A 12,631-nucleotide genomic window follows, 5' to 3' on the forward strand; every position below is an offset into this window, starting at 1 on the left:
ACTAAAGTTAATAGTAAAAATCAAGATAATTTATGTGAAAAAGAGAAAAGGTTTAATTACACTTAGAAATAAAACCAAATTTGGCCCTCCCTGGTGGTGCAGCCAGCTGAAGGAAAGCACTAAGAAGCTTAAAGTCACTTCAGTAGGAGTTTGATCCCAGCCCTGGAGGTGACCCACATGGCGCAGCAGATCTCTTCTGACCTGCACTGGCCCCCTCACCGGTGTACTTTATCGTTCTGCCTGTCTTGCTCCCCACTTTGTCTCTAGTGAATCCTCTCACCACACTTGTGCCTCTGGCCTGTACCCCAGTTCTGTATGCATAAATAAATAAATCTAAAGAAAAAGGACATAAAACCAAATTAAATCAAATTATAATCACTTCTTAGCCTTATAGCTAAGATCAAGTGTTAAAGTTTTTATAGATTTGGGAAACTAAGACAAGTGCTAAGCTAGATTTTCCTTTTACATGTTTATGTTTTACTTAGGAAATAAGACTATCAGAAAGAATTCTTAAAATATCTATATAATGTATTTACTTTAAATGAACCAAGAAATGTATAAGCAAGCATGTATTTTTCCAAGTGAATACTGATTTATAGTGGCTGTATTTATCTATAAGGTTTGTAGTTTGCCCAGTTTTATTTTTAAGTTTTCTTTCTGATAGCAGCCATGTCTTACAAAGGACTTCTCCTGACTCCTGAATGGTATCACCATTCACCCTAAGCCCAGAGGACTACCCAGATCTAGTCTGAGAAGGAGAAAGTTCCTTTTCATTAGGATAAATGTAACCTGGAAGAAATTAATCTGTTGCTTCCCACCAACACTTTCCAGGGGCAGGGAGGAAACCCACTCCAAAGAGAGGGAAAATTATACCAACACAAAGGGAAACAAAACTCAGAATCAGAGAACGCCTTGAGAAACAGATCTAGCCAAACCGGAAGCCACTGTTACCCACCTGCAGCATCTGGGATTCATGATCTATCAACTTCCTTTCTTGTTTGAGTCAGAGTCAGATTTCAGTCTTACACATGAAAAAGGCATATTACTTACAAGTTATTTGTATTTATTAAAGCAGGGACCACATGTAATTTCCCAGAAAAACTGTAGAATAGGGTTACTATTTCATTAATAATATGAATAGGCAAAAGTTGGGATTTATATTAATTCCAATTTCTCAAAAGTTGGAAATTAGAGTAAAGAGATACAGAAGGTAATTCAGACTTTACCACATATTGCTACAATAATCAATAATATTTTATCATTTTACACACATCTACAGTTACTTATACCCCATTTCAACTCAACTTATTTATATATATGCATATATAAACTTAATTTTAGAAAGACTAAATGTACAAATTTTATTCTTTTACGCTTACAATTTGTAATAACACATTTCCTCTAATCAAGCTTTAGTCATATATCTGGGCTGAATATATGAGACTCTAAAAAAGCCACATATACTATTATTTCTAAGATGTTCTATATTTACCAAGTACATTAAAATGAAACTGCCTCAAGACATAGGAGTTTTTATAAACTGTGTGGGATTTAGGATAAGCAAAATTTTAGGAGAAGACCATCTTGCTGGGGTAGCATTAGCAAATTTCAATTTCAAAAAGTAAAATTTGGATGTCTTCTTTACTCTCAAATGTTCAGAAAATGTAAATGTACAGTGCAAGAGAGACTGATAGGACAAAATGGCATAATGTCAACACTTGAGGATCCTTTGTATTATTCTGGAGAGTTTTCTGTAAGTTCAAAGTTATTCAACATAGCTTACAGACTTTGTAATTTATAATCTTGTCATATTATTAGGTAATTAAGGCAGGGGACAGTGCCTAAGATAAAGAGGTGCCAAGGATACCCAGCAAACAAGGAAACACCTGCAGGGGGCGACAAAATAACACCTGACAGGCAGATAGCAGGAATCATTTTAAAATCACCCTGGCAGACACCTGCCCCTAATGAGCATCATAGTTCTGACCCGCCCTGTGGGAAACAACCGCCATGACAGTTCTGTCAACTGCGAAGGACTAAAACATCCCCTTCTCTGAAGCAGGGTGCTTGTGTGGGGGTGTGTGGGGGGGAGTTTTCACATGTGAGCAGCCCCACACCAAATTCCCTCCCCTACTAGGGCACAAGTTAGTCCTCTGACACCACCCGCTCCAACCTCTCCCAAGAGTACTGTGCATAAATGCTGGTTTGTTCTTCTTGGCCATGGTTTTGAATTTGCCATTGTCAAGAATCAAGGCCCTCTCAACAAGCAACAAATGTCATTAAATTCATTAAAATGCACAGAAAAATGTATACAACATACATAATTATGCTTTCATAGCTGTTCTTTGTAAAAATGCTAGTTTACCTGTTTGGGAAGTCGGAACAAGGAATTCTTATAGAAAATGTCCTTAGCCTGGCTCCATGTGCCATCGATGATGATGATTGTGGAAGGGTAAACAGGAGAATCTAATATAAATTCTTCCAAATTAGCAGCTTCAGCCCCTGGATATAATATTAATGTATCAGACTTCCGACAAATCGCTGAAAGTTCAGGATCTCTGAAAGGTTTTTTAAAAAATCTTTATGAGCTCGGGGAGATAAAAAGAAAAATATACTATTATTGAATATGACTAAAATACATGTCAAAGCACTGTGGCACTGGAGATGGAATAATCAACAAGATAACCTCTGCAAGCAACAACAAGCTTGGAGGGAGAGGAAACAACAGTTAGACAAATGGCAATGCAAGACATCTCCAAAAAAGTGCAGCCTATGTCACATTGTTCAAGGTCCTTTGAAATTGGGGTCAAAGTAAAGATGTGGTCCTTCATAGTCCTAACATACAATCTACTAAAGGGTCCCCCTTACTGCAAGGAAAAGAAGCAAATGGCATGAAGATTACAAAAGAAGGCTAAGTGACTATTTACACATGATAATGCTACTTATAGACCACGCTCATGTGAATCTACAAAACACTTTCTACAACTACTATTTCTATTCTGAATAAATGAATTTAAGAAAGTCAGTGGCACTGGGTTAATATATAAAACACAATTGTTTTCTGATTCACTGTAGCAAAAAATTGAAACTATGTACTTCTAAATTCCATCTACAACAGATACCAAAAACAATGTCTCTTAATCTGGTAAGATGAGGTCCTCCAATAAAAGTCTACTTTAATCATTCAATTTTCAGATCAATATTGAAAACAGTCTTAGTCAGCTTTAGTTTCTAATCTGTCAATAAATAACTTACTGAGTAAGCACTGTATAAGGTACCTCATTAAAAAAAAAACTAAACTACATTCAGCACAAGTATTCTGCCATCTTGAAAGTATTTTTAACAAAAACATACAGTAAACATGTATGAATTATTAGGCTGTATGTATATTACTATGAAATTCAGACAATGCCAGGGTTGTTTAATTCTATTTCAATCTGTGTCTCCTAGGGGTATTTTTGTGTTGTTTTATTTTGAGAGAGAAAGCAGAACTTAAATCTTTTGACTACTTTAATATATCATAATATATCATGGTTCTAGTAACCATGAACAAGCTAAAAGAAACCATTTTTAAGGCTAGGTATAGAAAGAAGTATCTTACTTTGTCCTAAAAGTTAACATACCTTTCCTCACTGAAGCGGCGGCCAATCTTGACCTTGCACTTATCCTGGGGTAGGCATGCTGCTAGAAGAGGAACTGTCCGAAGCACTTTGCTTTCCTTTAATTAAAAATGAATTAAAAGGTAATTTTTTTGCTTAGACCAGCACATTTTCAAAACTTTTATGATGACATCAGATTCATAACTTTTTACAAGTCTTTGACTAGATAATTACATTTAATGAAAATCTAAATTGCTTCCTGGCTTTTGGTTCTAAGAGTAAGAGTTGTATCTGTTCATATCAGCTTAATAAAAAAGCTCTAGTTTATCTGATTTACTAATATTAAGTATAATATAAATGTATATTTTTACTCTACTTGTGTAATTTACAGGTTTACTAGTCAAAGAAGATACTATACTATTAATCTAAGTAATTGCTAAAATTGTGCAAAATATAAACCTGTGTTTAAATTAAAATAATTTATTCTGACAAACATTTTATTTCAATAGTAATTAGGCTTTGTAATATACAAGTGCTGGTGAGGACTGGAAAAAGGGACTGTTGGTAGGACTGGTCCAGCCTGTATGGAAAGCTGTCCAGAGGTTCTCACAAGATTAAAAATGTTTGATCCAACAATTCTACTTCTAGGTATCTACCCAAAAATACAAAAATGTTTTTTTTTTTCAAAAGGAAACCTGCACTCTCAAGTTTATAGCAGTACTATTTTTAAATGGCCAAGATATGGAAACAAATTAAGTGATCAAAAGCAAATAAGTAGATCGATAAGATGTGGTATAGATATGTGGTATAGATACACAGTGGAATACTACTCAGCAATCAAAAAAAACTATAAACTCACACAATCTGCAGCAACATGGATGAAGCTGGAAGGGATTATGCTAAATGAAACAAGACAGAAAGAGAAAGATAAACACCAGATGGTGTCACTTATAGGTGGCACAAAGGAAAACCAAACAAAGGGTCTAACTAAGTCAAACTTTAAAAATCAGCCCTTGAAATCTTGCTGTAGATAGATAGTTTTCAAAGGCGAAGAGGGAGGTGAAGGGAGAGCACAACAGACTACACGGGAGGGAGGAAATTCTACACTGTTAAGACAATGGCAAGGATTTGGAACAATGCAACTTCAATAACAATAAATAAGTTTTTTTTTAAAGATTAAAAATGCAAAACAATACCACCCTTCTTATAAGATAAAAGAGAATATAATGAAAACCATAAATCTGCTCATTTGTTTAAAAAAAGAAGGGGAACATAAACTAGAAATTTCAAGTTTGCTTAATTTTAGGGTAATGTAGGGTAAGGTTAAAAAAAAAAGAGAGAGAGGCCCTCCCTGGTGGCGCAGCGGGTTAAAGCACAGCATTGAGAATCTAAAGCTGCTTCCTCGTGAGCTCGATTCCCGCCTGCCCCGGAGGTGACCACATGGCGTGGCAGACCTCTCCTGACCCGCCCGCTGCTCCCCTCAGCAGTGTATTTCGTTGATCTGCCTGTTCTGCACTCCACTCTGTCTCTGGTGAATTCTCTCACCCTCCACATCTCTGGCCTGTATCCTAGTTCTGTATGCACAAATAAAATCTTTAAAAAAAAAAAAAAAAGAGAGAGAGAGGGAGACAAAATATGAGGCAGAAGTTTAAGAGACAGCCATTTCTTGAAACATCTCTTTGCAAATAGCTATGAGTTTGAACCATAGTTATGCTTTACATAGCTCCCACGATAAAAAAAAAAATCACAACCAACCAGGATGTTGTGCATAGAAGGTAAAAGAGAAACAATAACAAATGGGTTTAATTGTATTTAAAACAAATGGTAAGATCCAAACAAATAAAATTACAAGCTGAAGGGGATGGGAATTAAAAAAATAAAAAATAAAAGTCATCTTGTATCTGAACCAACATATATGCATATTATAAGATGAAAATAGCATTTGTCATATAAAGTTGTTACCAACACTTTTATGACCAGTAAGCTATCATTTTATATAAATGTAAGCTGTACCATGTTATAAGTTTAAACATATTAAAATAATGCTGTTGACCAAGATGTCTTAATTCTCACAAAGCATGTGATTAACTCAGAAAAATATGTTACCCAACAAAGGGGGCAAATAATTAAGTTTGTAAAAAAATAAAAAGAGTTTCACTATTTAGAGAAAGGGCAACTTGACATAATTTATATCAGTGTAACTCTTCAAGTTGACAGGCTTCAGAAATTCCATCTTTAAAAGCCTAATTCGATCTATGATGCCTAAGTTCCTAACTGCTAGAAGTTTAAGCTTCAATTTATACAAAGCCTATTTTGTACCACACATTGCCTAGTTTTGTATTTATTTCAAATCATGGTCACCTAAGTCTTTCCTTCACTTCCTCCTCCCCCTTCATTTATTGCAGTTAATTAAGAGTTACACACACACTAGCAGGTGCATAATTCTAATTATTACAAGAAAAAAAGTATTAATTAAAAAGCCCTTTATATATTAGCTATGTATCATATATGTACATATTCTATGCATCTAAGAAAAATTTTAAGTTTTATGCACTCATTTTACAACGTTAAAATGTAGGATGTTATTTCTACTTTAACAACAGAAAGTGTCAAAGGATCTAATTTATGAACAAAATAAAGAATGCAATGATTTTCCTAGCCGTGTTCACAAAATCACAGTACTTACTCATATGCACTCATGGGAGTTCCAAATATCTATACTATTGAAAAACAGTTTTATATCTCTAAAGCACATGGCACTATGTTATCATATACTACAAAAGAAACTATTTTTCCCAAAAAGAAGGCATTATTATGAATTTATTTCCAGAGAAGTTCAAGAGCTAGGAGAGATGAACATGGTAATCTGTGTGTTTCCTCTTGTGTATTAATAATCTATCTGAAATAACATATTTTACAAGTCTTACCTCTGCTGGATGCTGAATTATGTACAAGTGCGTAGAGATATGGAGAGGATGCAATGGTAGAAATGGACACAAACATACTTTCTGAGGACGGCTAAAGGGCAGAAAGAGAAAGAAACCTATAAAAATGTTTTAATATACTGTTAATAACAATAACCTAAAACCTGAACACACTCACTTCATTATTAGAGAGATTTATTAAAGTTGCATTTGTTTTTTCAATAAAACACCAGGAGTGAAATTCATCAGACTTTAGTCACACGAATTTGAAAGAAAAAAAAAAAACTGTAATAGTGAATTCTTTACCAGATATACAGATTAAAGTAACTTTTAAAATCTTGTCTTAGACATCTTTAGGGCAGAATACTCCTAAGCAGCCATGGTCATCTAATTACAGAAGTAACCTGTCTACCAATTTGCATTCCAAATCAAACACAGATCTCATGTCAAAGAGAACCTGTCAACTCTTTTAAATCATGTGAAGTGGGAGGGAACACATAATAAAATACTAGCTGTAATTACTATCTAGAATATAATTTCCATCTTAGCCATCAATCAGCATGGAGAGTTTACCAATTGTGAGAAGACACCCAAAGAAGGGCAGTCAAACTACATTCAGTTATGATTACATTCACAGAGTATCTGTGCCTTAATCATTTATCTTGTTACCACTTGCTTTATTTTACTTACCTTTTAGTGCTTCTGCATTACTTAATTAGCATATTCAAACACAGTTCAGATGGAATAAAAGAATATATTTCCCATCAGAGCTCCACACTGGGGCATTTTCTTCCCTACAGGAAACTAATGAACCTAAAAAGTATTACAGGAACAGGGTCTCCCTGGTGGCACAAGCGGTTAAGCCTCAGCACAATGAAACTATCGGTAGCCACTGCAGTACTGGTTTGGTCCCTGGCCAGGGAGGTGTCCCACATGGCACACAAAACCTCTTCTGTCTCCCCTGCTATCCCCCTCAGCACTGTATTTCAGTCAGTCCACCTGTTCTACTTCCCACTCTGTCTCTGGTGAATCCTCTCATCCTACCACACCTTTGGTCTGTACCCCAGTTCTTGGATGCATAAATACAAGAAATCTTTAAAAAAAAAAATGTATTGTGCGAACATAGGTAGCTATTTTACCTATGCTCAATTTGAAATTCATTAAGCAGCCCGATACAATACATCATAGGAGACAACTTTCACAACAAACCACTGTTTTAGGCAGATGTTATGTGCCATTACAAAAGTAAGCAAGCAGCTGTCACATTAAAGGAAACTTCAAGTAGCATACTTACTTACTACAGGGTTATCACTGTCAACTCGATTCTCAATTTTACTTCTATAGCTCTAGAGCTGGAGGTTAAGGTAAGCTTATATTAATAAACCACAGAGTATAACTAAATTGGTTCAAATACCTTCATTCTATAAGACACTTTCACGCCTATGAACCAGCTTGAAAAAAAAAGTATCTAAATGATGGCTTAGGCAGGGTGAGAAATGTGTAACACAATATGACACTTCCCCTCTCCTCCAAGAAAAACCATTAGACGCACTTTCCAATGACATCTGAGATGTCATTAGATGCACTTTCCAATGACATCTGAGATGACTTAGTGAATATTCTATCCTAAGCTGAATTCCCTCTCAGGAATGTGAGCAAAGTTAGAGGAGTAGAAAACAGTAAACACAACTAATGCAAAACAGAGGTGCACACACGGTGTGTAATGGCATTGGGGATATCGATAAATAGATCAAAGGCTGTGTCAGAAAGCATTCCCCATTAAGTAGAGGATGTACAAGGATGTAGAAGGATGTACAGATATTTGAATTTGTATAATTTAAATTTCATATAACTTAAATATACAATCAGATATCAGTAAAATTCTTTTATAAAATATAAGACTGTACGATATTGTAAAAAAATAAGTCTAACTGTGTATCAACTTAAATATGTATAAAGTATATGATTGTAAGGATATGAGTATAAAAAAATACCTAATTATTATACAGAAAAGATCTCCTTATCAATGGAGCCAAAGAAGTGCAAAAATCAATCAAACAAGTGTACTAGGTGGAATGACACATTTTTTGAAGTAACAGGAACCTAGGATCAAATCACTAGCTCATTATATAAAGTGATTATAAAGATTCATAGTATGACAGGGAAGTGAAAAGAACTACTTTGGATATTACTGGCTCTGGGCTCCATATCTAATGAAAACCTCAACACACACACACACACATACACAATCAGATATCTGTGACAGTAATTTCCTAAAGTGGAAATACATCTTTGGACATTAAGATTTGTAAGTAAGCACTTTGGAGAATTCAGGGATAACAGGAAATAATGCTTCACATACCACTTTCCACTGATATAAACAAAGCTGAGAAAAATAATTTTTAAAGTCTCTGGAAATTGTCTTAGGGAAATATTCACATAAAGGAAATCTAGATATTCAGACATTTCATGGCATTTGTGCTATAACCTATCTACTCCCCCAAAGACTCAGCTCAAACTGGCAGAGTCCCACTGAAGGTGGGAATGGACGAAAGGACAGAGTTCCCTTTCTGCTGTTAACCAAGGTTTAAAGTATGTCCCATAGAAAGGGAAGCCACAGCATTCTTCACCCCTCCAACTCTAAGCCAAGAAGGCTTCAGACCTGAGTATGGCTAAGAAATCAGAGGATACCCAGCTCTGCACAGTTTTCACCTATCAGACAGACTCTTTGCCACAGTGTAGGAGGCTGAAAATGCTGAAGTCTGAACAACACTCACTCCCATTTTCTTGAAAAACAAGTTAACATCAGAACCTGTCAAGCCTGAGGCCACAGTCCAACCCTGTGCCCAGAATAGAAGTTCAGAGGGATTACCTAGGAGGAGAAGCAGATTATAAGAAAAGACAGCTCTGAAGTTCTCTCCAGAGTAACAGCCTTTATTGAAACAAATTATAGGCAAGTCCAAGGCCTAGGGCACTTCTCAAAAATAGTAACCCCTCTTAATTAAGAGCAACAAGTGAAATAATAGGCCAGCTAGATTACCAGGAAGAACCAGGGAAAGAGATCTACAGTCAACAGCTGGCCTCAAAAATAATCCTTGTCCAAATTTAATTGGTTCAGACTGCTGAGCAATTTATGCCCTAGGGCACTGTATCAAAACGATAGAATAATCTGCTGATAATTAGTGGAAACTAAGAGGCAAGATAGAATACCAAAAGAAGGTGGTAGCTGAAGGGAGAGAGCCAAGAAAAGAATGCTCACAGAACCTGTTAAAACCACAGGGCAGTGGTGGTGTTTTCACAACTGAGGATTTAACCAAAATTTTTGAACTGTACAATTATAAAAGAACAAATTTCTTGGTAAGTAAATCATAATAAATCACAAATACTTTTAAAAATGTAAAAATGCATTGAAAAGTCATCCCTGGTGGCGCAGTGGGTTAAAGCACAGCACTGTAAGCTACTGGCAGCACTTCAGTGCAAGTTCGATCGCCAGTCGTGGAGGTGACACACATGGCACGGTAGACCTCTCATGACCCGCCCACTGCTCCCCTCAGCAATGTACTTTGTCAGTCTGCCTGTTCTGCTCCCCAGTCTGTCTCTGGTGAATCCTCTCACCACCCCTGCACCTCTGTATGCATAAATCTTTAAAAAACAAAAACGCACTGAAAAAGGAATATTCACTGTAGTTAAAAAGAGGCCACTTTAGGGCCTCCCTGGTGGCATTAGGGGTTAAGGTGAGGCACTGTGAGGCTGTACAGCCACTGCGGCACCAGTTCAATCCCCAATATGTTTGTGTGTATAGCACAAATGCCCTCAGCAGTGTGTTTCAGTGGATCTGCCTGTTCTCTTTGTCTCTGGTGAATCCTCTCACTCTGCACCTCTGGCCTACACCCCTGCTCTTGTGTGCATAAACAAATAAATCTTAAATTAAAAAAAAGATAATTTTAAAACCACAATGAGACGTTTCTACATGTCCACAAAGCTGCCCAAAACTGATCATTTTTAAGATAAATGAATACAGGATTGAAATTTTATAAATATTTATTTATTTATGCATACAAGAACTGGGGTACAGGCCAGAGGTGCAGGAGGGTTAAACAAGTCACCAGAGACAGAGTGAGGAACAGAACAGGCAGATTTACTGAAATACACTGCTGAGGGGCACAGTGGGAGGGTCAAGAGAGGTCTGCAGAACCATGAGGGTCAGCTCTCTGGCCACCCAGAGAGCTGTATGGTGGTAGCTTCAGAGTGCTGCCTTTAACCCCTGTACCACCAAGGAGGCCCAAGGATTGAAATTTAGATCCTTTTACATTTGATGGCCTTTGTTGACCATAAATTTGACTACATTCAGTACCCAAAAAACCACCACAGTGGTTAAATTATTATTAATATTGCTAGACGAATTTGTCACCCTACCTTAAGAACCAAATTCAGGATAATAAATTAAGAGCCAGCCATCCAGGTCAAAGTCAGTTTCTTCAGTCGAGGCTGAAAACCTTTGGTACTTGCATTAACATCAAATTTCTAGACTATTTTAGAATTAAGACTATGGAAAGAAAGGAGGGGAATAAGGAAGAGAGAGGGCAATTTATTTTCCTAGGATATAAAGTGAAAACTTTATGTCACCAGTTGTATGTTAGGGGAAGGAGATTCTAGGTGATAATCATGGTGTAATGTATACAGAAGACAAATCACAAAAGTGGATAGTTAAAACATGTAATAAGCCAATGTTAACTCAATAAAAACTTAAAATCAATTTTTAACTTTATGCCAAAAAATAAAACCCAAATTCTACCAAATACAGCATAATCATTTAATCACAACAGAAATAGGACTACCAAAAAAATGTATCAAGCATAGTAAGTAACAATTTTAGCTGTGAATACAAATACAACTGGTTTAATCTTTCACTAATAGAAGTTCTAATACAGTAGCACAGTACGCTGCCACAGTAACATTCTAACTAATAGGCTGATTTCTAAGCGCTTAGTGGTATGTTTATTAGATGTATACATGTGTATGTGTATATATGCCTTTAGAATATATATTCTATGATCTTTATTATGTATAGTATATGTATTGTTATACATTATACTATTTATATAAAGCCCATTTAATGTGTTCATGCAGCATCTGTTATTAAACTGAGTTTATCTTTAGTTGGGGGAATTTTAGATTTTCATAAAATATCAATGTAGCTGAACTTCTTGACAGTATAACAAAATCAACTCTTGCAGACTGCCATTTTTAAACTCTAAAAGGATAAAATATTTATCTTCAACAGCATCAAGGAACAGACTCAATGAAAATGTCAAATGAGACCAATTTTTTAAATAATAAATCAAATAAACCTTTTAAAGTACAGCTCTGGAAATCCAAATAACTGAATGCAAGTTACCAAAAACCGAAATCAAGTTACCTTCATATTTAGGAACCAATAAGAACATTTACCTACTCTGCTCTACAAGTTACTCATTTTTTACTGCCATATAATGGTGTTATTAGTTTCAGGTATTAAACACACTGATTTGATATTAACTCACATTACAAAATGAACATTATAATAAGTCTAGCCAACATGCATCACCACACATTTAGAATGTTTTTCTTGTGATGAGAACCTTTAAGATTACTCCCTAAACAACTTTTAAATACAAATACTGTATGTGTTAAAAGTTTTAAGGTAACATTGGTTTATGATATTATGTGGGTTTCAGGTGCATAGTTTAGAGTTCAACATCTCCGCTACCATTATGATCTTCACCAAAAGCCTAGTTCCCATCACATATCCCTCCACTTCCATCACCCCCCCATGACTACCATTTTGTTCTCATGAAATAATCCACCTCCTCTCTTATTATAACACTCTATTGCCTTATCCTGACAGACTTTTCTTCATAGGATTTCATGGCTATTGATGATGCTATCTGAACATGAATCTCTTTCCCTGTAATATAAGCTATGCCAGTGAAAAGACTTAATCTAATTTTTTCACCTTTGTATTCCATCCCTTCATTTTCTATTGTACCAAATATTCATTTCTCCTTTACTTTCTCTCTAGAAATTAAGTTGTTAGGGCCCTCCCTGGTGGCACAGCTGACTGAAGTG

The 12,631-nt window shown here is 35.8% G+C and overlaps 1 protein-coding gene across 1 annotated transcript in view; it reads right to left on the reverse strand.

Annotated features, from left to right (window-relative positions):
* The window catches only part of DTWD2 (DTW domain containing 2), a 52,296-nt gene that overhangs the window by 27,704 nt on the left and 11,961 nt on the right, over window positions 1–12,631 (reverse strand). The window contains exons 2-4 of the mRNA XM_004686652.2: window positions 6,527–6,617; window positions 3,624–3,718; window positions 2,366–2,558 (exon numbers count right to left, since the gene is read on the reverse strand). Coding sequence (XP_004686709.1) covers window positions 2,366–2,558; window positions 3,624–3,718; window positions 6,527–6,617 — 379 coding nt within the window. The remainder of the gene's footprint in view (window positions 1–2,365; window positions 2,559–3,623; window positions 3,719–6,526; window positions 6,618–12,631) is intronic.

The sequence above is a fragment of the Condylura cristata genome, unplaced genomic scaffold, assembly GCF_000260355.1.
Source record: "Condylura cristata isolate star-nosed mole 26May11 unplaced genomic scaffold, ConCri1.0 scaffold00021, whole genome shotgun sequence".
Lineage (NCBI taxonomy): Eukaryota > Metazoa > Chordata > Mammalia > Eulipotyphla > Talpidae > Condylura > Condylura cristata.